The sequence below is a fragment of the Leptodactylus fuscus genome, chromosome 11 (assembly GCF_031893055.1).
Source record: "Leptodactylus fuscus isolate aLepFus1 chromosome 11, aLepFus1.hap2, whole genome shotgun sequence".
Taxonomy (NCBI): domain Eukaryota; kingdom Metazoa; phylum Chordata; class Amphibia; order Anura; family Leptodactylidae; genus Leptodactylus; species Leptodactylus fuscus.
In genome coordinates this window covers 11,976,731-12,004,025 of record NC_134275.1, presented here as the reverse complement: position 1 = coordinate 12,004,025, position 27,295 = coordinate 11,976,731, and the positions used below count along the sequence as shown (strand labels likewise).

At 45.5% G+C, this 27,295-nt stretch overlaps 1 protein-coding gene across 1 annotated transcript in view; it reads left to right on the top strand.

Moving 5' to 3' along the window:
* The first annotated feature begins 465 nt into the window (after nucleotides 1-465).
* The window catches only part of DIPK1B (divergent protein kinase domain 1B), a 62,153-nt gene continuing 35,323 nt past the window's right edge, over nucleotides 466-27,295 (top strand). The window contains exons 1-2 of the mRNA XM_075260744.1: nucleotides 466-718; nucleotides 1,554-2,217. Coding sequence (XP_075116845.1) covers nucleotides 2,155-2,217 — 63 coding nt within the window. The 5' untranslated portion in view covers nucleotides 466-718; nucleotides 1,554-2,154. The remainder of the gene's footprint in view (nucleotides 719-1,553; nucleotides 2,218-27,295) is intronic.

Sequence of the window (27,295 nt, the reverse complement as noted above, 5' to 3'; positions counted from 1 at the left end):
GAGGTTACATTGTCACAATCTATCAGCCCCACCTCCTGTTTTCCTAAAGATGGCTGCCTCGTTACCTAGGAAACCGTACACTATAGAGGAAACCTGAGCCAATGAGGAGTCTCCTGCATTGTAATTCCGCAGGCATTGAACGTGAATGGCAGATGTGTAGGGTCAGCAGGGACAGTGACCGGCATCTGTGGCAGATAAGAGGTTGTGCAGCAGCTGAGTCTGCAGTGAGTGCCTGGAATAATGACAGAATCTATAGGAATGCAGCATTGTTTCAGAACAAGCTTGCAGCGGTAAAGAGGAGGTGCAGCAGCTGAGGCTCAGCCTGGGCGATGAATAAGAGGCTGAGGTTAATAATGAAACACTGCCTCCCACCCTCCCTGGGCTGCACCTGCTCCAGGCTCCCCCTCCCTGTGCTGCATTTTGTGTCGGAGGACAAATAAGCTTCAGAGCCGGATCTCTCTTTAAGGAGCAGCAGCTGCTGTCTGGTCCAGAGCATCGTGTGCTGGAGCCCAGGGAAGACACCCGGGGACCTGGCGCTGACAACCGACTGGACTGCATCTATAGGGCCGGGTGTAACTGAGATCATTTCCATCATTCTCCACAGCCTGAGCCGTGCGAGGAGGAGGAGGAGAGGTTGATGATGAGCAGACACTGAGGAGGGGGCTGCAACCATGGACCCGCTGCCTGAAGCGCTGCTCATCTGAGGACTCATTGAGGGGTGAGCGCAGAAAGGCTGTCCCGGGGAAATTCAGGGTGAGCAGAGGCAATGGGGGATGTCATGGGTGTGCAGAGGAATTAGGGGGTGTGCAGGGGAATACAGGCTGTGCTAGATGAGAAGGTTTTAAGGGGGTTCCCTAGATGTGCAGGAGGGAAAGGGGGTAACCTGGGAGGGTTCTGAAGAAATAAGAGGCTATAGGGAAATGAGGAGTCATGGAGGGTAACTGAGAAAACAGGTGTCCTTCATCTGTATGGGATTTGGGGAGAAGAAATATTATGGGATATCTGAAGAGAAAAGGTAATAAAAAGAGAAATTAGGGGGTACAGTTGCTGAGCAGAGAGTATGGGGTTTACCCCTGGGTGGCTAAGTTACTGGGTGTCAGGTGGCACATTCGAGAATCTAGGTGAGCTCAGGAGATAGTGGGGGAGCAGGGATTAAACGTGGATCACCGGGTCATCAGATAGAGCGAGGTTATAAGGGGGGATTGCCTACGAGAAGTGGATAGACCGGGTGACCAGGGCAGAGACATGCAGACTGATAGGAGTAAGCAGATGGAGCTCTGCCCCCAGACTGAGGCAGTGGGTTCAGAGGGGACCCCAGAAGGAAACATTTAATATAAGGTGTCCAGGCTCTGATGTGAGAACTACAGGATAACTGAGAGAATTGGGATGTTCTTACTCTGTAATAGGGTAATAATCAGGAGTAGTGTCTGACTAGGAGAAGAAATGTGGCACAGCAGAGGGATTTACTAAGCAAACCAAGGGGCTATACCTAGCATATAGCTAGAGGAGAGGGCAGGTTGCTGTGCCCGAGTGCTGCCCCTTATTCATTACAGTTGGGCGCAGGGAGCCTGCAGTCGGCAGCAGAGCGAGGTCCAGACCCTAGACTGATCTTCTGGAGATATAGCACCCCCAGGCTAAAGAAACATTAAATGACTCCTGTGTGGCAGCATTGAAGAGTACAATAACTCCTTGGTGAGCAGGGACAGAGCCCCAGATAGCAGCAGATAAACAATCCCTCCTGACACTGCGAGGAGCTGCCCCCTCTGTGTGAACTGCACCCTACCAGCCTCACAACAACATTGCTTCCTGGACAAGTCAGAGGTAAAGCAACCTGGCAACACAGTGTGGAATGTGGCCACCTACATGACCTGGGAGTCTCGCCCTGGTTTACAAAGAGGACATTTAGTTCCCAAGTGGACCCAGGATCGTAATCTGATGGATCAGTTTAATGGGCAATGAAAAACATCCATCCTTAGGTAAAACTCTATGAACTAGTATAAAAATTTACTCCAAGTAAGAACTTGAGATTTACTAAATCTGACATTAAGCTGCACTCCTGGTTGAATAACATAACAGCTTGTCAATGAACACTAATTTTGGGGAGCCTGCACCCTAACCTTCCTCTAACTGGACAAGATCCTATGATTTAAGAGGATGAGAAAACTAAGACGGTTCGTCCACATGGTCCTGTTCTGCCCGCTCTCCAAAGGACTTCAGGTAAGTGGCCAATGCTCTGTATGACTCCTCAGTAAAGCCCATGTGTGACTTCTGATCACTTCCTAATCCTCTTACCCTCATTAAAGGACGCGTGTTCTACCGCCTAGTAGTATGGAGGACGCTGCATGATGACTTATACCAGGCTTTATATATCAACAGGGAATTCTTGGTCTGAGGTTCAGTAGGATGATGGAAAGTAACTGCGGTCACATCCTGGGGATATATTCCTGAACTCCATATCTGATAACCCTTATAGGGTGACACTAATATTAACGTGATTTGTTCTCGCTCCGTGCTGGTGGCGTGGCCCCTATATTTACTAAGCAGTTTTAGTTTAGTTGTCTTTAGTCCATTTTCAATCTGGTGGTGATATTTACCTCTGGAGTGTACAGAGAAACCTTCTGCCTTGTTCTTAAAGGGTTAAGAGAAGGAAACTGAGCTGTAGTTACATTCAATATCCTCTTCATTAATAATGAAGGAGCAAAGTTGAGGAAATCACAGCAGATATTAATGTACTTTCAGTTCATGGTCCCCGGAGAAGAGTTGAAGACCTTTGTTAGTTAAGATCATTGACTGTTTACTTGGCATTGTGTCGTCTTGGTATGTCCTCACATCCTCGGCTCGCCTTTATTGTGCAGCCTTATTATCTGACGCCTATACAGAGATTCTGGATGGGTCACCTGTATGTGAGACTGAGTCCTGTCCATGCTCTAGTTCATCAGGTAGTATGGTGGATGGTGGCCTGTTATATAGATGCTAACTTCTGTATCTTAAAGATGTTATTTGTCAGAAATAAGTTCCCTGATAAGGAAGGAATTGTCTGCAAGGCAATGCAGTATTATAGCAAGAGGTGCAGTGGTGAGTTTGGTCCTTGTTATCTACCCATATGGTCCTGTAGGATATATTGATAGATAGAAGTCCCCAAAAAGTAGTTGTAATGCAGTCAGGTGACTTAATCCAGGGGTGCAACTTATTGTCTTTTGCACAGCCTGGGGTTCACTCCACCATTGTCTTTATAGAGGATAGCAGAGAGGAGTAAACTGGTGTGAAGCCTTCTTGTCTCAGATGGAGAGCTCACTATAAACCGTGGAGCCACCATTCATTGAACTTCTCAAGACCTTTGTAATAGAGTCCTGGTGAAAAACATCCAGGGTAATTGCTATAGATAAAATGATGGCTTGGTTGGATTACTACAACGAGCCCACCTGTTCCCTCAGTATCAGTCTGAATGGATGTTTAGCTTTGCTATATGTCTCTCTGCAGAGCTGGGGTTGTGATGGCTCTTGGCTTTATACTATAATGGTGCGCCATCCTGCATAGAAAAGCTATAACCTTTAAATTCTGCATGGTCACACTGTACATTGGGGCTGGTGATCAGTGCGCCTAGGCATATGTTAATGTCTAACTTTTTTTTTTGTTACTTTCTGCCTTTAAAAGTTTTGATAAATGCCCAGTTGTCCATCACAACTGTACATCAAGTCCAAAGACGGGCTGTCCTGGTCAAATCTGTAGACAATACGCTCCATATTCTAATGCATGGGCCATGGCCTTTCATAGGGAGACCTAGAGAGTGGTTGTCCCATACTGTATATTTCCTGTGATACAGTAACACATGGCCTACACTTGTCTGCCTAGATAAGATATAGGATTATAACATTTTTGCACAATCTCGTAGTTCATCTATCACCGTTTTAACAAACTTTGTATAAATCAGTAGTAAAATTAAATAGAAGAAACCTTATAATCTACCTTATTGCTCTCCATGTGTCATGACTCATTCCTTTGCTACCCTCTCTTAAAGGGAGTCTGCCACCCCAGTCCAACATTGAATGAGAAACGCATATAGGTTGGGCTGACCTGAATGTTACCCCATTTTCACATAATAATTTGTGCCTCCATTGCTGAGATATTTATGTATTTCACAGTGTGCAAATGAGTGGTCAGGAGCTGTTGGGGAGCAAAGAAGCCGCTCCCCAACTCCATTGTCCGCCCTCTGTTCTAATATGCCTTCCTTCAATCGTCCCTTGTGTTCGTGCCAATCTCACCTGGCTCTGTGCTTTTTGCTCAGGCCAGTATTTTAGAACAGTATGGAAGTAGCAAAGGAGCCGCCCTTGGTCTCTGCAAGTGAGGCATAAAGTCTATGAGGATATGAGGCGGCATCTCACCCCAGGAACATTGTTGGCATTAGGTCTGATCAGAATTGTCCTGTATGATACTGCAGTGAGTTATGGAGCACAATCTTCTGTTTTCGGTATGTTTTCTCAAGGACACTGCGCTCTCCTGGTTCTCCTCTTATCTCTCAGACCGCACTTTCAGTGTATCATTTGCGGGCTCTGTTTCTTCCCCTCTTTCCCTTGCTGTTGGGGTTCCTCAGGGCTCGGTCCTAGGCCCCCTGCTCTTTTCTCTCTACACAGCCCCCATTGGACAAACCATCACCAGTCTATTTGGCTTCCGGTACCATCTTTATGCTGATGACACCCAATTATACACGTCTTCCCGTGACGACACCACTGCACTAATACAGATCACCAGTTACTGTCTCTCTGCTGTCTCAAATATCATGTCTTCGCTCTATCTAAAACTAAATCTCTCTAAGACTGAACTACTACTGTTTCCACCATCTAATAGATCTGTCCCTGATATATCCATTGCAGTCTCAGGCCTTACTATAACTCCTAGACAGCAGGCCTGCTGCCTCGGGATTGTGTTTGACACAGACCTTTCCTTCACTCCCCATATTAAATCACTCGCACGCTCATGTCACCTCCACCTCAATAACGTCTCCAGAGTACGCCCTTTCCTCACCAGAGATACATTAAAGACACTTATTGTCTCTCTGATTCATTCTCGCCTTGACTACTGTAACTCCTTACTAATCGGTCTTCCCCTCACTAAACTCTCCCCTCTACAATCTATTCTGAATGCAGCGGCCAGGCTCATCTTTCAGTCTAGACGCTACAGCGATGCCTCTGGTCTGTGCCAGTCGCTACATTGGCTGCCTATTCATTATAGAATAAAATATAAAGTTATTACTCTCATCCACAAGGCTCTCCATAATGCTGCACCTCCATACATTTCCTCCCTCATCTCTGTCTACTCCCAACCCGTGTTCTCCGCTCACTCAATGACCTAACACTTACATCCTCTATTATCAGAACCTCCCACGCTCGTATATAAGACTTTTCCTGAGTTGCACCACTTCTCTGGAATGCTCTACCCCCGGACATTCAGATTAACTCCCAATTTCTACAGCTTCAAACGCAAACTAAAGACACATCTTTTTAGAGAGGCCTATCACATGTCCTAATATAAACCCTTCCGCACCATCATTAAAATCCCCAAAATTTAACCCTCCTCTGTTCCCGCTACCACATTTTCCCACATAATATGAGGACATTTCAGGCAACTTTATATGTCCAAGCTCCATCCACATGTTAACGGAAACGATTGGTGACGACTCATACAGTTTTATGTTTGTGTAATGACAGTCACCTCTATTAAAAAATTGTCTGACCCCAGTATAAGCAATGCCGCCCCTGCTACCTCTTGTCACCCCTCCTACCTCATAGATTGTAAGCTCTTGCGAGCAGGGCCCTCAGTCCCATTGTGTGAAATGACTTTCTTTGTAATGCATCTTTCTGTCTGTATTTGAACCCTACAAATTGTACAGCGCTGCAGAATATGTTGGTGCTATATAAATAAAATTTATTATTATTATTATTATATTATTACTATAGCTAGTCTACAGCAACCAGCTCAGGGAAAACTGAGAATTACGCTGGGTTCACACCAGCATCTGGACTTAGTTATCAGGTTTCTGTCTTCTGCATGCAGAAGATGGAAACCTGTCATGCCGAGTCCGGCCGTGAGCGCCGCGGAGAGCATACAAAGCTCACCGGTGCTCAGGGCCGGACACTTTTCAAACCCATTCAACTGAATGGGTTTGGAAAGATGCTGGCAGGTTTCCGTCTCCTGCCCAGTTTTGTGCAGGAAATGGAGACCTGCAGAACGGAGTGGTGGGCGCAGATGTGAACGAGCCCTTAGAAATATAGTTAGAGTCCAGGGGAAAACTGCTAAAACAAAATGCAGAATACAAGTCACAAAATGGCCAGATATGGTGTTACACATCATGTACACACAACTGCTTATACTAAGAAGTCACATATATATATATATATATATATATATATATATATATATATATATATATATATATATATATATATATATATATATATATGTATATATATCTGAATGGGGTTTCTCCTGCAGCATGCATAGACTAAGAATAATAGACTTACAAGCCCATTTTAAAGGGGTATTTTTGTGTATTATTTCAGTATTTCATCAGGTTCCACACATTAGCTGACTGTCATCCGTGAAAATCCCACAAACATTCATTAGATATTTTTGGCTGTGGTCATGTGACATGAATGCTCACATTTTGCCGATTTCTGATTAGTTTGGTCAAACTCACTTTATCTAATGGTCATCTGAAGTGGAACGTGGCTTTAGAGTGAATTCACACATAGCTGCAACTGTGCATTTCCTCTGAATCCAATGTACAGATATGCCTGTGCTTGCCAACCTCATTTACATGTATCCTCTGTCCCGTGTGAGTATACGCTTGTTAGGAATATTTATTCAATTTTTTCCCCAGTTATTGTTATTGCGATATCATGCGCTCCTAAATATCTCATCTTCTCTGCCGGAGCCTCTGTTTTATTTTTTATTTTTTTTCTAATCTGATTAAGTAAATGTCACTGACTGTGAGGTCCAAATGTCAGATACTTGTGCCTGCTGAGTCCTGCAGGAGCGACATTCTGCATGCTACAAGTAAGCTACAAGCATGTCTCCACACTGGGAATGGCATCACCTCCCCTTTAATGTAGGAATTACTGTAAAGATTGAATTTATCTATCTACCCTTGTAGGAGCAGGAGCAGTGGTGTAACTAAAGTCTTGTGGGCCCCGCTGTAACCTTTTGTCCGGGGCCATTACCTCATCCCTAGAGCAAATTCTTGATAGTGTTGACTAAGAATGCAGATCAACCTTAGTGTAGTTAGGGGTAATCTGTGGGGCTCCTTGGTTTATGGGCCAGATGGAAGCTGCAATTTCATTGCTCATGCTAGTGCTTATGGGCCCCTAAGGCTCCTGGACCCCGGTGTGACTGCACACTCTAAATAGGAGGCATCTAGAGGGAAAAATGCCCATAATCGCCCGGGTGGTTATTTTTTTTCCCTCAGACGAAATAGCAGCTCCTGAGGAAAGGTTGAACTTGGCCGCTTGTCTATTTCCATCCTGTGTAACGGTGAATAAGTGTATATGGCAGGGTTATTATTAGCCGCCCATCTGCAACCACCTACACACCATGGGACGGTCGGTGCAGGAGAGGAGCCCGTAGTTTGCTCCATTTAGGAGTAAATGATATGTGATGGATTTTGCTGTTCTTGCAGGGAGCTTTCCCCTCTAAATGTCTGCAGTGGTTTTGGTTTTCGATATTCTGCAGATGGTCGTGGCCAGCCGCTTCTCAAGGCATGATGCAACATATTCTTCAGAGAAATGGACTCGAATATATCAAACCCTTCTTTTTTTTTTTTTCTTTTTTTTTTGTCTGAGGAAAGGGTTAAACAGCAGCTGGATTGTCTGTTGTGCGATGTGCCAGCAGTAAACGTGCCTACCATGCATCAAGTTTCCTATCTGCTTGTCATCTCCTGTAAGGGTATCCACCAACAGCGGGGTCAGGCGACACATAAAACAAGTCACTCAGCAGCTCCACGGTGTCGTGATCAGGAAGCCGCTGTTACCCGTCTTGGGTTGCCTTTCTTTTGTCTTGGTAACTGTGACCCCTTATATGTATGCAGCATGCCTCATCTTATAGTCTGTTGGTGCACAACTTGTGTATATGTGTATAACACATCACTATAGTACACCGGTATATAGTCCCTGGAGGGTGTAAGACGGGTAGCTGATACGTTTGTACCTGTACATTTAATGTCACCTTGTTATTTTGCTACAATAATAATAATAAATAAATAATATTTTGCTACATGAATCTTGTCTGAAATGGAGTCTGTCATAATGTGCAGATGAGAGAGGACGCTCTGTTACCTGCTGTATCTCCATTTTCTACAGAATGAGCGGATCTTTCCAGAAGTGAAGCCTCAGCAGCCCTGCACATGGGAGTCTCCAGCCCAAATTGACTTCTTAATGGGTGGTGTCAGTCTGTTTAGGGTTGATCCCCATTCTTTGACACCAGAACATAAGCAGTCAAAGAAGGCAGGACACTCTTCTGCAAAACATGAAGCCTGGCACATGGGGTTGAGCTTGGGACAGTGAAGCCTGGTACATGGGGTTGAGCTTGGGGCAGTGAAGCCTGGTACATGGGGTTGAGCTTGGGGCAGTGAAGCCTGGTACATGGGGTTGAGCTTGGGGCAGTGAAGCCTGGTACATGGGGTTGAGCTTGGGGCAGTGAAGCCTGGTACATGGGGTTGAGCTTGGGGCAGTGAAGCCTGGTACATGGGGTTGGGCTTGGGGCACTGCAGCCTGGTACATGGGGTTGAGCTTGGGACAGTGAAGCCTGGTACATGGGGTTGAGCTTGGGGCAGTGAAGTCTGGTACATGGGGTTGAGCTTGGGGCAGTGAAGTCTGGTACATGGGGTTGAGCTTGGGGCAGTGAAGCCTGGTACATGGGGTTGAGCTTGGGGCACTGCAGCCTGGTACATGGGGTTGAGCTTGGGGCACTGCAGCCTGGTACATGGGGTTGAGCTTGGGGCACTGCAGCCTGGTACATGGGGTTGAGCTTGGGACAGTGAAGCCTGGTACATGGGGTTGAGCTTGGGACAGTGCAGCCTGGTACATGGGGTTGAGCTTGGGGAAGTGCAGCCTGGTACATGGGGTTGAGCTTGGGGCAGTGAAGCCTGATTTATTCCTTGCATCCGGGGTTATCCGCTCCTGCCAGAAAACTGGTTTCTGCTAGTGTTGCCCACGCATTGATACCTGTCAGTCTTCTAGGGGTGGCAACCACAGGTGAGATTTGGAGGTATGGGGCACACCCCGGATGCTAAACGGCATATTTACATGGACATTAAGTCTGAGGTCCCGCGTTGTTGAAGTGCAACTTTTTTTTGTTGCAGATTTAGCTGTGGTTTTTTTTTTGTTTTTTTTTTTTTGCCAAAGCCAGGAGTGGATTGAACAAATGGTAGAAGTATAATAAGAACTTCCTAGGTATTTCCCATTCCTTCTGTAGCCTTTCTTGGCTTTGGCTCTATAAAAAAAAAAAAAAAAAAAAAAAAAAAGCAGCAAAGTCTGCAACCAAAAAAGCGGCACTTCCACGGGTCCATCAGGGGACCCAAACGAGTGAGGCTTAAACCACAAAAACTGCGGTTACCTGCAGGCTCCATAGACTATAATGCAGGCCTTTTCTCTCCCAAATCTTCAGTAGTTTCTGTGGCCAAGTCTTTAACAGTAACTCCCGCGCAGATGTGAACCTGGTATGAAAGTGGATTTTCTTGGCAGTAAGTTTGATACACACAACTTATGTTGACTGTAACCCCCTCAACAACAGCATATAATCGGTCTAGGTGTTGGTGGGATTCCTTTAACCCTTTAGTACTATCATGGTGTCTATCATAATGATATGTGTATGACAGACACCATGATAGTACTTAAGGGTTTAGACTCATGTGCCAGGTCTCTGGTTGAAGGGGAAATGGATGATATGTGTGCATTGCCCGCGACCCTACAGCCCCTTTCATTTGAGTGAGGCCAGACTGCAAAATGGAAAGCTATGTGACCTGTCCTGAGTTTTGCCTCAGGTTAATGAGCCCTTGATAATACATGGGTGTGTGTATGGTGCCATTACAATATAAGAGGTCAGTTTGCTAGCCCTGAAAACGCTTCATGTGCATGGAGCCTAAGACTTAGAAAATGAGTGCAACTGATTTTCTATGGCATTGGTCGAGCTCTGGGTATTTGCTCACCCCATCACATCCTATACATTGCATTTATTACATTCTTACCCCTAGATGATATATGTCCTGCTAGTCCTTGCTGGTTGGTTTTACCCTTTTATATCGAAAAATTCTCATTATAAATAATCATTACCATTCTATCTGGGCTAAATATCACACACGGCTCAGTGTAGGCCCAGAATATCTCATATGCATCTTCAGAGGGAGATTCTGTCTATATCATGGGGGAGTTCTCTGCTGTCTAGTGCCAAGTAAATCCTGCACCAACCATTAACCTTCTCCCATCCAGTGGTCCGGGCTCTCCAGGGTGCAGGGAACTAGAAAGTTGGTTTGTTGGTTGCATTTCAGCGGCGAACCTCGGGATCATCATTCAGGAGCAATTCCTAGAGGATTAGGCAAATGAAAAGCCTGCTAATAAAAATGATGTCTGAGTGCCATATAGTGTATATTGATTTGCATAACAGTGACACAGAATGGATTGCTTTGCAGAATGCACACAATGCACATGAGAGAGCAGAGACACCCCAGAGTAAGGCCGCCGGCGCCTACAGTTAAAGGTAGAGAGGGCAACGTTTGATGGCGCCAGCGAGAAAGCTCTACGCCTTTCTTCTTTAGCTAAACATCTTTTCTCAGAGCCCCAAATATACAAGCGCTGTTTAGTGGAGCAGCTTTCTTCTCCAGTCACAAGAGGCACACACATCATATAGGGCCCATCAGTCAGGAGCCGCTGAATAAAGGGCCATCTTACAGCACTCTCTGCATCAGGCTTCATGAGCCTCTATGGATTAGCCGCCTGGATATTGCATCGGTGTGGCCTTCATAGAGAAGTCTGCATGATGTGTTACATCTGGGGTTGTGAAGACGGAGATTAGTATAACGTGCACAGAATACGACCCAAATGTGAGCGGCCATTCTTCAACCTGCTGACTTCATGTTAACTTTACAGCTCATGACCGCCCATCACATGCTGCCTCATTTTCCGCACTGAGCATGCTCTGCTGTCTAGCATTGTGAGAGATGTAGTGCTGTACAATAGTCACATTTAGAAGAGAAATATACCAGAATACAGTGCTGCTGATAATAAGTTTGGGGTGTTTGGACTGCATTTTATATGCAGCTCTAGGTGTGACCAGAGCATTGGACCAGAGAATTACTCGAGCAATAAGTCTTGAATATGTTTCTGCACTGACCCACCATAAAGCAACTATCTGTTCAAGAATGGTCCGTAACGCTGGCCGCACATGAGACAGCGGAAACTCTCAGCACGCTCTCTCCTATATATGTACACAAGGCTTAGCTTAGCGCGGGAATGTTATCATTGAAGGAAAGGGAAAAGAAAAGGCGTCTGACAATGAAAGAAAAGAATTAGGCAGGGAAAGCCAACTGGCTGATCCTTATTGGATGGCCAAATTCTCCAAAATCAGTGAGTGCTATCAAGATCCATCTAGTGCTGGGATCACATCTTCTTGGAGGTTCTTATTGGAGTGTCTTTGGGAAATCGATGGTCCAGCAGTTTAAGTTAAAAAGAGAAGTCCAGGCTCACCAGAGTCTTCTCCTTTACATGAGGACACAACGGTAGAATGAGCCTTGGTAAGGACAAGTCTTGAGGGCCACATTAAGGTTTATTTATTCTGAGCTGGCTTTCTCCAGGTCACTATGATCACTGGCTCCTCCAAGCGTGTCGTGTGTGTGGATTCAGTTCATTTGTATAACAGTCACTGGTTTGCCTATGGTCAGATGCTAGTAAGTGTCAGAATATAATAGTGTTCAGTTTGCAAGATGGGTCTTCATAAAACTGTGAGTAGTAAGCATGGAAACCCAGAGCAGGCGTCGTCATTATTACCGAGAGCAGGCAGCATAGTGATCTTAAATTGGTTATAAACCTGCCCAGACACGGCATGCTTGGACAGAGCTGCGTGATATGGACAGAGAGGTGGGAATGAGATCCTTATCCGTGCTAAGGTACTTCATTACTGTGACAGAGATATGACACGGAGGAAGGGTCAGAGGAGCGGCCTGTGTCACGCTAAGCGATGATACGTCGTCTGTGGCCGGAATATATCACTATATGGAGACATTTAAATGTGTTCTGATGTCTCTGTCGTGCATGGTCCAGCCATGGGTGACTGATAATGGCGGCAATATTCTTTAATGCTATCCCCTTAGCCGAGGGTCACTGGTTGTATAACTACGCCATCCTTCATGCAATGACCGATTCCAAGATGAACCCAGACAGTTGTCCTGATCTCTCTGCCCCTACGGAGTCCTATCAGTTTGTAGTTATTACATTACAGTAAAAATCCAGCAATCGTTCTTGATTCAGGCGCTCGGCCAAGTGGAAAACCCAAAATGCACATTAGTTGATAAGACGCTAATGCTGTTTTATTGCATTGGTCATATCTGTCCGTACCCAGCAGCAGAGCCGCTATATTAGGTGTAGACTCCTGAGCTTTGGCTATATGTTCCAGTGCAGAGAGGAAGCAGGTGTACTGTAAAAAGACATTCTGTTATCGGCCATTGTAGACATGACATCTATGCAAAGTATCTGGGCAAGCGGCCAGAAGCTGAGCGTTGTAACAGATGGACAGGCTATAGACCACCCGACATCACCGTCTCTCCAGTAGCAGATTTCTCTTCATTACCACTGAGCCTATGGATGGCATATATTTAAGTCTCTTCAACTGCAGCGTAAAAGCCTTCCTGGTAGCCAATAGAGATCCAGAACGGTGATTCACTTATACTGGGGGCTGAATATTTTATTAAAGATATATATATATAAAAATGGCAGAGAATTACGGGGCGCAAAGTAAGGACAGGAATAAATGCAGCAACTCTGATCTCTGCAGAACCGCTGTGAGCCACGGGCCACCATATTATCCAGAAAGCCTGTTAGGGGTTTTTTTTGTGTATTTTCCTTATATTGCATCTCCATGTCTACTGTAACTAATTTATCATTCTATATATGTCCCAATGCATCTGCTTTAATAGAAATGTAGGAAGAGTTTATGGGTGTGCATGTTTATTTCACGGCTGCCCAGGTTCAGCCATCTTGGTTTGCACTGTATGTAAAAGCCAGTATGGTTTCCCTGCCTAGTTATAGTTAGGTTGCCGGTAGCCATGTTTTTGCAGTGCTGGAACCACCAGGAGGACTGTCCTGTAGAGTGCCAGGGTCACCTACTGTCAAAGGTGCCGCAACAGTGTTACAAGTGGCTGAAATCTCTTCTCTGTAAGGGCCAAAATCTACACAATGTAGTAAACATGGCCACAGATCTTTTTTACTTAGCCTTCATTGTGTCCATGCCATAAAAATAAAACCTTCCAACGGGGCTGAACTGATCTGGGATCTAGTGGCACATGGGTTGATCACTGGATCACTGCAGATTCTTTTGTAAATACACATCTTATAGGCTAATTTGACAAATGTGAACATAACCTTAAGGCATATTGGTGGGATCATTGTAAGGACATGTTTACAAAGGTAAACAATTCACATATGTAGGTATTGGGGTACAATAAAAAAGGGGGGGATACTTGCCTATCCCCAGTCCTCCGTTCCAGTGTCTGATCCCCAGATCTACCCATTCTAGGCCGTGCTCAAGCTGGAAATGACTCTGCTCAGGTGACCTCTGTACGCAGTCGTTGGCCTAGTAGCCACATGTTGGGTAACATTGATGTGACTGGTATTGACCATAGTGGTCACCTTGGCCATTGCATGAGATGGACCTGACACCAGAACAGAGGACTGGGAGAAGGTTTATATCACTAAATTTTAATTTTGCCCAATTCCCCTGAGTTTGAGATTTGCCTGAAAACCCCTTTAGGCTAAGGCCCATATATTGAGCTGCAGGCAAAAAACTGTAAGACAGCGGTGGAAATGCATTGTGTTTTTTCCACACAATTTTTCACAGAGAGTTTTCCCCCGCGGACTTTCTGCCACAATTATACCTATACAGAAAACGCCGCTGTTATTGACATTCTGCCATTTACAAAAACACGGCATTTACTCTGTGGAATTTTTTTCTGCAATGTATAGATGGGAATAGGCAGAGTCCCATACACTTTGCAGTTGATGTAAAACACAGTGATTTTTTGCAATGTGGGGTCCAGGCCTTAAACAGCAAATGTGAACACAGCCTTACAATAACTGTGGTCATTGTGGGTATAGTAGGGGCAGACTGTCCAAACTTGTGGCATATGCCTAAGTGTGCACTTTATATATGATGGTGCCCTCATATCTTCTGTTTCCTCTGACACAAGGTACTTTGTTACTTTGTGGCCTTCTAAGTAAATGTCAATGATTTCATTCAACCCTAGATGCATACCCCCGATCCTCCATAAAGTATGATTTTCAGGAGCTTTGGGACCTTTAGTCCACTTGTTCTAGATGGAACATCCTGATTGGCACAACCCGCCCTATAGTCATGCTATTCTTGGGGAAACCTTGAGACTACTTGGCGAAAACCTTGGAGGTTCCCCAGACCGGCATCAAACATGTCTCAGCAATGTCTTCTCTTTCCTATTATGCCCTCGTCTGTTCTATTTCTGGAGAATGTTAAGTCTGAATAAAGAAAATGCCTCTTACTGACATTGAAAGGCACCGGAGATATAAACCTGCATTATTATATTTCATAAATGTGTCTTTCTAGTGAGAAGTTCTCCTGGCATCAGCGCAGTCAAAGACATTTCAATCAGTTTACTAAATAGACCCAGATGCATTGAATTCATTACTTCCCCGCCGACATTTCGCCTGTGTGCGCGCTCCATGTATCTTCTCACCTCCATAAAAGGGTCCCCGGCATATTTACACACTAATAATGTTTTAATGGGGCTCCTTGTCTCCCGGAGGTTCTCAAGAAGGTTGAGCAGCAACCCCCCCAACAGCTGCTTGCCTGTCAAGTCTACCCGGATGATTTGCTGTGGGACCTGGTGATGTGGCTCTGACACTCTTCTGCCATAACAGGCAGGTATTGCAAGGTCGTCCTACCCCTGAGCTGAGGAAAGGAGCCTCATTGTGCCGTAAATGCTGAACACTGAATTTAACTTTCGCTCACAATGTGAATTGCCAATTCTCTCCTGACACCCACGCTGCCTCCAGGCATGACTGGGCCACAGGATTTTCATGCGATGGCAATCGAGAAGCGCGGCGTTGTGGAGGCTTTATTAAATGCAAAGTAAATCAGTAGACCATGAATTACTGTGCAAGGAGTAGCAGCACCCGATACAGAACATAGAGTATCATGTGAACAGCGCCAAAACAGACCTGACCGCTCTCCTGACATGTCTGCTTTAGGAAATGCCAACATACCTCTTAGTACTTACTACTCTGCATTCTGCTGCTACTCGTTTATTCCTCCTGTAAATGTCTGGGTAAATTTACACCTGTGTGTTCTTGTTCGTTTGCATTGCTGCATCTAGAAATGTCAGTGATGTCGTGCCATGACCTACCCCCTCCCGCGCACCACCATGTCCTACCCCCACGCACTGCCATGTCCTCCCTCCCCCCCCGCGCACTGCCATGTACTACCCCCCCCAGCGCACCGCCATGACCTACCCCCCAACGCACCGCCATGACCTACCCCGCACACTGCCATGACCTACCATGACCTACACCCCTGCGCACCGCCATGTCCTACCTCCCCTGTGCATCGTCATGACCTACCCCTGTGCACCACCATGTCCTATGCCCCCGTGCACCGCCATGACCTATTCCCCCAACCCCCCCTTTGACCCATGTCACTACCATCATAGACCACAATGTGAATCAGATGAAAATGTGAATTGTCAGGGACTTGCCCGATCACATCTCAGAAATAATCGATAGTCATACAAATTATTTGGGTGCACAACTTGTCTGAGACTTACAGCCGAAGATGTTGTGTAGCCTTGTCTTCAAGTGTACTTTTGGATAATCTGCTGTGTGTATAAGTGGAATACATCTTTCCGATTTCCTCCCACACTCCAAAGACATCCCAATAGGGAATGTAGATTGAGTCCAATATGGGACAGTGACTGACAATATCTGTAAAGCGATGCAGAATATGATGGCGATATGTAAGAGAAATGAATAAATACCTGTATTTCTTCTCACATCCTCTCTCCTCTCCATATACTTTATCTGGTTCCCCTGAGATTCACTCTGTTCTCCTCCATCAACACATATTCAGCAGAGATCTCAGAGTGAATGTCAGAAGAAGAAGAGAAGTGGAGAAAGAGGCATTTTCTATAATAATTTATAATACAAAGATGGTGGAACAGTTACTCACTATCTAATCCATACATAATCCTCTATGTGTAGGTTCTGCTATTAGTTTAGATGTAATAGTAACAAATCATCAGCTGTGAGTAGTATTAACTCTGTACAGATTTTGGGCCATTCATATCACGCTGTGAACAGAAGCCACATTAGTATGAACAGAACCCAAACTGGACAAAGATGAAGTGTTTTTTTTACATAAAACTGAAGACCCCTCCTATAGTTCCATGTGGGATTTCAGCTCTTGTGATGAGTTTCTCGCTGCTGCCATTGACTCCTTGTCCGTTCGTACATAGCTCAGCGCCTCTGTGACATTAATCTCGCCTCCATCTCATTTGTATGGGGGACGCAGCCCCTCATGTTATCTATCATGATGCCTGTACGGTGCAGCCTGCACACTTCATCATCATGTACTCGCTTTCTCCTGGTCCTGGCACTTCACATCCAGGTTATTGGTTTCATTACTTTTCTTCTTAACTTAGATTAACCCCTTCAAGAGAGAGTTCTAAGTAGAGTAAAGTTAGCAGTCACACCCTGGCGCCTCAGGGGGGCCTAAAGCTCCCACTGACACATAAGAGGACACCGGTAATAAAAGTGGGAACATGCTTAAAATTTTGCATTTGAACTCAGAAACTTGGATACATAGTAAATATGGTCATATATAAATAGGATACGCCTGTGTGTCCCCGATTCCATGCTAAAGGTGACAAGTGTGCGGAGTGCAAACTGGAGGGTGAAGGGGGACACAAAAGGCTTTAACCTGGTATCCATGAATAAATGTCTGCTGGTGGATCTAATAAGGAGCACAAGCAGCGGCTCTGATAAATCTGTGTGTCTGTAATGAAGATCCCTATGTCTGTGGGGGTGCAGCCGACTCCTATTCTCAGCCCCATTAGGTCAATAGATTGTGAAATTGTTTTTACACCGGCATGAAAAATGCTAAAAGGGATAAACCAACCACCCAGAGAGCGTCTAACAAGAGCGCAGCCATCGCCGGAGACCGGGGCCCAGATGTGTTTGGATTAATTAATGCAACATTCACAAAATGCAGAAGCTCACCTGAGAAAAGCTGAGAAAGTCCCTCCAATTCCTTCTCTAATGAGTCTTCTGTTACATCTCGCGATCTCCAGGAAACCAAGGCCGAGATTTCATTCTGCTATTGTGTTTTCTAAGGCAAATTCATTTTATTTCCAGGGAGTCTAGCACCACCAAAGCTGCACACCTTATCTGCTTTTACAGTGTCCATGCATTTTTTGTGTTCAAGTAGAATATTGCTGCCAAGAAAATCAATTTTTAATTTCCATGCAAATGAGCTGATCGGTGCACCAGGGTGTGGCCCCATCTGCCGGAGTACCTGTTTAGTGCCAGCTAATGCCGCCCCAACATTAAGATTGACAGTGTACTGACCACAGCTGAAATTGTGAGACTCTGGCGGACGTGGCCATATCCCAGGTGCACCAAGATACTCATTTACATACAGATTAGGGCTGGTCAATCCATCACAAAATAACCGGAACCGAATGGTAACCTAGATAGCTTATGGCATTTTGTGCTTGTCTGTTACTTCAATTCAGTTTCTCCAATATTTGTGAGATTCCACCAGCAGTTTTATTCGGACCATACATGTCTGAACCCAATCTACCCTTATACTGTAGGGTTTCTTCAGACCACAGAGTATAATGGAGAGGAGGCCCCGGGGAAGGGAATCAAATATATACATAAAAAAAAAATAATAGCGTTACTCCCCTCTCTTGGGATCCGGTGTGACTCCCTTGTGTCTTCTGTTTGATGTCAGGCACAGCTGAGCCCTGGGATTGGGCCTCACTAGTCATTTGACAGCATCACAATACTGTGTCACCCCTGAGGCCTGATCACTAGATGAAGAGAACAGGGAGATGTGCCGGAGCCCAGGAGTGGGGTCTTCAGAGTGAATAAAACCGCTAGACCAAGGCTTGTCCAATGCATACTCGTTCTTTAAAGGGGTGGGGTTTTAAAAGGGGCGTGACCTAAATAATCGCCATTAAACGTAATTGAGATAAAATACCAAATTAATCGTGATTTTGATTTAGGTCGTAATCACCATAATTAAAAGCTGATTCTCTGATGAGTGAGATAATGCTCTTGAACACACACAAGAAACCTCTGTTCACTATAATCCCCCCCAGCAGCCTATAGATACAATATATACAGCAGAATATATGTATACAATGTCTACAGCAGCATATGTGGATACAATGTATACAACAGCCTATAGATACAATATGTACAGCAGAACTTTTGGATACAATATATACAGCAGCATATATGGATACAACATGTACAGCAGCCTATAGATACAATATATACAGCAGCCTATAGATACAATATATATAGCAGCATTGTGTCGCACCAGTCTGTTGCAGTTATGTCTATGCCAGTGCAGTGTTATAGGAAGCGCAGCTCCGCAGGGGGTGTAGAAGACGCTGGGTGTCCTCTCACACAACGTCTGTTCGCTCTGTGATTGCCAGGAAGACACACAAGCTAAAGACATTATCAAAACTAATTAATTAGCTGTAAGGAACTTCCTGGACGGCTAACGGCAGGGTGTACATGACACACAAGATCAGATGAGGGCCGCCAGCATTAAGCCACAATTCTAAACTTAGTTTCAGTCGGATTCCTTAATGAAGAGACGGCCGCCATTTTTACTTCTAGTAACAAGTGGATCACATGGAATAGATTTATACCATATATACAAGTTTGGGATGTTTAGGGATGCCTGACCTAACCCCCTCCCTCCGATGCTGGTGTGAGGCTGTGCAATGTCATTTCTAAGAGGTACATGTAGCGTCACATCTCAGAAAATATCTTCGCATTCCTGGTGCAGATCGGAAGGTTCCAGCAGTCAGACCGGCACCCACTTGTTAATGGCACAAGAGACAGACTGGCGCTCCATGCATTACTAGAGAACACCAAGAGAAAGAAAGCCAAAGAATAGCTCTCTGGCAGTGGATGGGTCCTAGTCACTGGTTCCCACTGACCCGTAACAGCTGCTTTTTTTCATTTCTTTTTAGATTCTGTAAGAAATTCAAGTATTATCCGACTATTCAATTCCATTGTAATATGAGAGATCCAAGGCGGTAACCAGGAGTGAGGTCAGAGCTAGGAGGGTGACTTGTGCCGATACCACAGGAGGGTTCCTACAAATGTTTATATACAAATGAAATTGATGACTATGATTTTCCATTCCCCTATCCAGGCCGTAACCCTGATCAATAATTGTAAATCTGTAAACCTAATCTACGGTGGCTTTCAGATGTGTGTAATACCGGAGCTTTATTACTCCTTTGTGAAAGGGGTTGGATACTGATCACCTATCCACAAGATAAGTCATCGCTATCAGATCGATCAGGGTCCAACTATTTTGGTCGCTAGAAACCATATATGCCAGGTACCAGGGTTGGTTCTGCTCCTATTCAAGTTCCCACCACTCCCGCTCCATTGTGCAGACAGGAAAGTGTATACAGTGTACAGAGCACTAGGTATATGGCTGGAGCAAGCTCTGCTCCTATTCAAGTTCCCACCACTCCCGCTTCATTGTGCAGACAGGAAGCCGTATACAGTGTACAGAGCACCGTAGACTGTAGTCGTAGAGCTAGGAACTGCAGCTCTGCTCTCATTCATTAAATAGGAGCAAAGCTTGTTCTGGTCGTATTCCTGGTATACAGCTTCAGGTGGCCAAAACAGCTGATGGATACGGGGGTTGCTTATTGGACCCCAACTGATGTGATACTGATAACTGTGGATAAGTCATCAGCATTCAACTTTGCTAGATCCTGAATAAACCCTTTAAGGACACAGCACTCGATCTTCCAGAAGTTAGAGTATTGGTCCTTGTGTCCTGTATCTGATATTGGTCCCAAAAAGCACATGCATTAGTCCCTGAAAGCTGCCAAATAGTCTTTTATGGTGGCTGTCAGTGAACAAACTGACTGATGGAAATCTGTTCCATCTATCGGAAATGTATTAGACGTTATCTCTAGTAATAGGTTATCGCTATTACTGTAGCGTGTAACGGGGAACGCTGGAGAAAGTCAGCTTCATTCTGCCAAAGATACGATGGGGACAGCAGAAAATATCAATTCATTTTAGGGTGTGTCAATGGGGTGAGTATTGTGATACTGTGATCCAGATGCTAGTAAGTGTCTGGCTCATGGGGTCAGTAGATACTCTGCTTAGGTGCGGAGGAGTGAGTAGATAGACAAGCAAGTACAGGAGGCTCTCTGCTGAAGGGAATGATAGTACCCAAATGTCATTAGTATTCCCCTCCCTGAGTATACAAGGAGACGAGGATCTGTTCCTTTTCCTTGCAGTCTGCCATCACATCTCACTCTGGTTGAGGTGAGTGCGGGCTGAAGCTGCAGGTACTTCAGCTGGCTATATCTCAGGCTGTATCCAAGATGGGGTTCCCAGCTATGAAACTAAGTCTGGATGGATTCCAGCGGTGACACAGCAGGAGATACAGTCAAATGAATACATGGTCGACCTTAAAACCTACAGAAATAGGCAGAACTCCATTCAGGTGACTAAATCACATCAAATGTCTTAAAGCTGCCATTCTAGTGGTTGTCCAGGACTTGCAGCAATTCATGCTCTGGGGTCCACTCAGGCTTGTTCTTAGGATTTGTTGTCAGAAGTCCTGCGCCTCACCTACCTGCTGACATCACTCTGTGACCTCACTGGTTGTTTTAGAGAGACCAGTGACATCACTCACATGTCACCAGTTCCTGATTGGTCTCAGTGGTCATATATATATATATAAATATTTTTTTTTAAAATCAACCTCCCCCTATTGGACATCTCCATGAATATGAGAAACGGCTCTTATCTCTAGTTGCTATACAACCTGAGACATAGCCATTAGTAGGAGCGATGTGTCTTATATGTCCTTCACTACGGCCTCCCTGTCTGGGTGTAAGAAATATGTTCTTTACAGGAAAAAGGTTAAACAAATGTGGATCATACAGGCGAAACACAACAAAATCAAAAACCATTACCAAACTGCTGCGATTTGTTCTGATAAGCTCATCCACCATGTGTGAATATCTCCTTAGACTTGTAGACTTCTATATTGAAGCTTTATATACCTCAGCTGTGGCATTGTACATATTAGCATAGATTATAAGGCCGATAGGGACAATTGGTCAGGATGGCACCGGCCGCCTTCAGACAAGCTTTGTCTTCCAGGCAAGTCAAGTCTTTTATCAAGCCTAAAAGTCCCTTTGATGAAGAGTGAGAGAACTCAGGAGAAATCCGTCAAGGTCCCTTTAATTGACCTTGCCCTTTTCTGTAAAGCTTCAGCCCTTGGCTATGAATCTGCACAATTATACAAGGTGATAGTAAGGCCAGGTTGGGTACTGATGAGAACACGTTACCCTTGTACCTCTGCCCGTCAGCCACAGAAATCAAGGTGCGGACTATCACAGCGAATAATCCTCAGCGAGATTCTAAATGCTTGTGGAATAAAGCTTCAGAACAAGCCACAGGATAAGAGCGAGAACAAGGCTCCCAGCCCCCCACATCTCGCTTCATCTTTTTATGTATTGCTGGCCAAAAATATATGTATGCAGTCAAGCAGCAGGGGCTCGTGAAGCCGTGCGGCCCACCTGAAGCTTTGGATCCTCTACGTGATGGGAGCTGTGACCGAGATGATGAAGGGATTTCTAAGATAACAGTGGTAATGATGTCCTGGGAGCTGTAGGGCACACTAATAAGGAGGAGATGTGTCAGGGAGAGGGTCTGGGGTAGGTCTGCAGGGGTTGTGGGTCCACAGGAGAACATCACTCAGAGATACCCCCTTCCCTCCCACTTGCTGCAGTACAGAGAGGCAATGAGGCAGCTCCGATTGAAGAGGAAACCGCAGGACACTGTAATTTCACGTTGTGTCTAGGAAGGGAAAAATTGCTGGTAAAATGACATGTAATGACAGTGCGTGACTCTGTGAATTGTAGTTGGTGCGGTAAGGCTTCAACGCAGCCCACGGCAAATGCGCAAACCAGAAAGCCTGACATTTCATTTAGATTTGACGTCTCTGGAAAATATTTTATAGCCATTTGGAAGAAATTGAGAAAAATCTATGCTTGTGCTTGTGTAGACAAAGTTTTAGTGAACTAGCGGTATATAATGGAAGGTAACCTTGGGGTCTTCAGGGGGCATGCTTGTATACTGGGTCACAAGTCAAGTGGGCATTATTCATAGAGATGCAGGATTCATGGGTCCCTGCATTGCTGCTGACCCAAACTGCCTTTCTATTAGTGGACTGTGTGCAGAGTCTACAGTGTATCCCATGAAAACTGCATTTCATAGGCTCCATATTGTGACGTCCTTGTGCATTGTGAGCTAGGGGCTACAAGTTTTATGTCACTAATCCATCACATCTTGATTTTAAGATAGGATAAGATAATCCTTTAATAGTCCCACCATGGGGATAGTCAGTGTGTTACAGCAGCAGATAATATAGTAATATATCACAGGGCAGCACACAGACAAGCTCAGAGCAGATAGAAAAGATACCAGGAGTCATAGCAACAAAAAAAGAAAGACTCAGGATCATTTAGTTCTCTGTGCGGAGTGATCTCTGCTTGGCCAGATGTAGATTATACAGCCTGACCACGGTTGGGAGGAAGGATCTCCGATAGCTCCTTCTCACACTTGGGGTGAGGTCATTGACAGTACTGCCCAGTGCTGTCACGGTCACATACATGGGATGGGAGTTGTTCTCCAGCATGGAGCTCACCACGGACGGTGTCCTTCTGTCACCCACCACCTGTATTGGGTCCAGGGGACTCCCCAGGACAGAGCCGGCCCTTCTAACCAGCCTGTCAAGTCTATGTATGTCCCTGGCTGGTATACTGCTCCCCCAGCAGGCCACTTCGAAGAAGATGGAAAAGGCCCTAACAAGTGGCCCCTGGACCCCAAACGCCCTCAGCCTCCTCAACAGGTAGAGCCCGCTGTAGCCCTTGCTGTGCAGCACATCCAGGTGATCGGCCCAGTCCGGCTTATTATTGGGGAGCACACCCAGGTACTTATAGGTCCTGACTATCTCACTGCCCATCCCCTGGATCTTCACCAGATTCGGGGCATGTCTCCACTTACTAAAGCCCACCACCATCTCCTTGGTCTTCCCAGCATTAATCCTGAGGTGGTTCCGCTGACACCAGTCCACAAAGTCCCAGTATAAGTCTCTGTATTCCCTATCGTCCCCACTAGTGATGAGGCTACTATTGTAGAGACATTGGAGTACTTCTGTAAGTAACAGCTGGATGAGTTTCACCTAAAGTCAGCAGTGTACAGTGTGACCAGGGGCGAGAGCCGGACCTTGTGGTGCCCCTGTACTACAGATCACAGTGTCAGACACACAGTCCCGGGCTCTCACATACTGAGGGCGGGTTGTCAGGTAGTCTAGGATCCAGTTGGACAGGTGATGGTCACCTCCAACAAGGTCCCGCTTGTCCCTCAGTAGTCCTGGCTAAATGGTGGTAAAAGCAGCGGAGAAATCACAGAACATTATTCTCCCAGTGTTCCTGTGTTTCTCCAGATGAGAGAGAGCTCTGTGAAGAAGGTGGATGATGGCGTCATCTACCCCAATGCCCGGCCGATAGGCAAACTGGAGGGGGTCCAGAGCGGAGCTCCCTAGGGGGCATAGGTGTGTCAGGACCAGTCTCTCTAGGTCCTTCATCAGGCGGGATGTCAGTGCTACAGGTCTGTAGCCGTTGAGGTCCTTCGGATGAGGTTTCTTTGGGACTCAAATCACACAAGATGTTTTCCACAGTTGTGATACCACTGCCAGCTTCAGGCTCATATTGTACGTGTGTAATAACACCGCACAGCTGGTCTCCGCACATTTTAAGAACTCTCATGCTTATCCCATCAGGTCCTCCGGCCTTGTCTGGTTTTATCTTCCTGATTTTCCTACACACTTGGGATTCTGTGAAGATCAGATTGTAGGCAGATGAGTGCAAGAGGAACTGGTTTGGTTTGAGCAATCAGGTGAGGGTGGGGCCCTAATGTGTGTAGGTGGGGTGGTTGAATGACATGCTGGGGTCAGAGGAGCTGGTGTGTGATTAAATTTGTTGAAGAATAGATTTAGTTCATTAAGCCGCTTCTTATCTCCTTCTACCTGGGAGACGGGCTGCCTGTGGCCAGATATTGCCCTAAGACTATTCCATCCTTCAGCCATTTACTGCTCCATCCTCCTCCTGTAGTTTGCTTTCCCCTCCCTAACCTCTCACCTCAGCTTCTTAGTGCATATTTAAGACTGAAGTATTGGGAAAAGGTTGCAAAGACGTGACTGTAAATACACATTAAGATGTCCCTGTATCTGCAGGTTACAACAAAGACATGGGTGTATGTGGGACAGGCAGAGTACATGGGTTAGTATCACAGAAGTCAGAAACATGTCTGTACTTACAAAATATCATATCTTTAATTATGAAACTTTACTTTGTGAAGAAAAATCCACTTTCCATGTCCCGGCAGGGTAGAATTGGCGAATTATCCGCATGTCAGATCCTGCTTGCTGTGCTTTGGACAGGGCTGCGGGATTGAAGGTAGAATTAATGGAGGCCAGAGAACGAATCCAGATACACTGAGGGGGAAGAAGCGACTGCCTCTGCCAAACTGATCCATCTGTCACGAGGAAAGATCCCCTGCAGTCTGCAAACAGAGCAAAACCTCAAACCTTTCAGGAAGAATCACTGGAGATGTGTAAGTGGTACGGCCGAATCTTACTCTGCGACACCGCAAGCCGCCGGCTCCATTCTGCATCTAAGAACTAAACTACGCAGCTATGTACAACGCCACAGCTGAGGGGGAAGACATAACGCTTCAATACATAAGACTGCACCACAGTTCTGTGATAGATTTCCAGCAATTGATTTATCTAGATTAAAGTACGCTGTTATTTCTGATTCTGTTAGCTTAAAATGTATTTACTGTCTTATCAAGCCACAGGCGGCTGCTGCGTCCCCCATGCTGTACACTACAGCTCTGCTTATTCAGATTGATCCCTGCTGTCTATGGAGAGCGGATTCCCATTCCAACAAGGTCAGAGAGATGACAGAATAAATCAGCAGGGACAATGGCATAGTGATGGGAATGAGCACGCTGTAGTATGTGAAGGGATCGAGGACGTGCCCTGTGGTCTCTTCATATTTAAGGGTTAACTTTAACCCTGTGCAGTTTTCCCATACGAGAGGTTTTCATGTATACATGTCAATCCATACATAATGCAGAATGCTGGTTGTCACCTAGACACAAGGCGTACATTACAAGTTTCCCTATACTAAAGGGACCCTCTCAGGTCATAGGACCCCCCCAGTCATCACCAGCCGATATTGTATCCAGTGCAGCATAATAGTCACAACACTGATCCCAAACCCAAACTTATTACCATTTACAATGTCATCTTGGGTGATGCAGATGATCCTGTTAGTCACAGTGGGCGGCAGACAAACATAGAAGAAGCCCTGGGGTGCGCCAGATCAGGATTACAGCCTGCGGGAGGTCGGTCACACCTGGAAGGGTATGATATAGCGCCAAATAACCACCCAGGACCGTGACTAGTAAAGCAGAGATGCCCGTTCAACAAGGCTAGCTGAGGATCATTGGTATAAGCCTAGATGACTTCTTAAAGGCAGTAACATCGGGTTTGTGCATCAGTTTTGTGACTCGGGGACATGTATTACACTGTATGCGATATCTACTAGGGGTCCTATGAAAGGTTCCCTTAAAGCAGAATGTCCTTACAGTGAAGTTCTGTTGCGGAGGCAGCTGGAGGTGGAATTATAAATCGCTGTTCAGACCTTCTGTCACTTCCTTATATGCAGCCCCCTTTGGTGCACCTTTTGGGGTCCACAATAATGATTGTGGTATATGGGGGAGGACACGGTGCGGCACTGGTGAATCTTACAGGGTTACAGTAACATTATGTGGGCATAAAACAAGTCCATCCCTATGGTTGGAGACGAGCAGACCTCACTGCCTTTGATTTACACAAAAGTCGTGTTTTATATCGTAGTGAATGACAGATTTATTTTTACTTCTGGTTGGCGGCAGCGTCTCTACAACAGATGATATTGCAGAGATGTTCAGCAGCTAACTAAAGCACAAACCGTAAGATCCTAAATATATCAGAATTGTATAGAAGACTATTATATCTGCCGTCAGACTAAAGTTGCCCCTTCCCCCCTCCAATGCTCTATCAGTATATGAGCGCTTACAATCTGCGATTTTTAACAGAAGCACAAGGTATCCATGAGGCCCAAAAAAGAAAAAAAAAAAAATTAAATAAATACGGTATATATAATGTACACATGTATATCAGTATGTAATATAATGTAATGAAAATGAGGAGGGTTGTGACACTTACCCTGTTTATGAGCACTAAGATAACCTAGCCTGACATGGCTGATAACAGATAGTAATAGATTGTATTCCCCTGTCCTACAGTCGGCCTCTCCTGACATGGCTGATAACAGATAGTAATAGATTGTATTCCCCTGTCCTACAGTCGGCCTCTCCTGACATGGCTGATAACAGATAGTAATAGATTGTATTCCCCTGTCCTACAGTCGGCCTCTCCTCTCCTGACATGGCTGATAACAGATAGTAATAGATTGTATTCCCCTGTCCTACAGTCGGCCTCTCCTGACATGGCTGATAACAGATAGTAATAGATTGTATTCTCCTGTCCTACAGTCGGCCTCTCCCCTGACATGGCTGATAACAGATAGTAATAGATTGTATTCCCCTGTCCTACAGTCGGCCTCTCCCCTGACATGGCTGATAACAGGGGCCAGTAGCCCACCTACTAT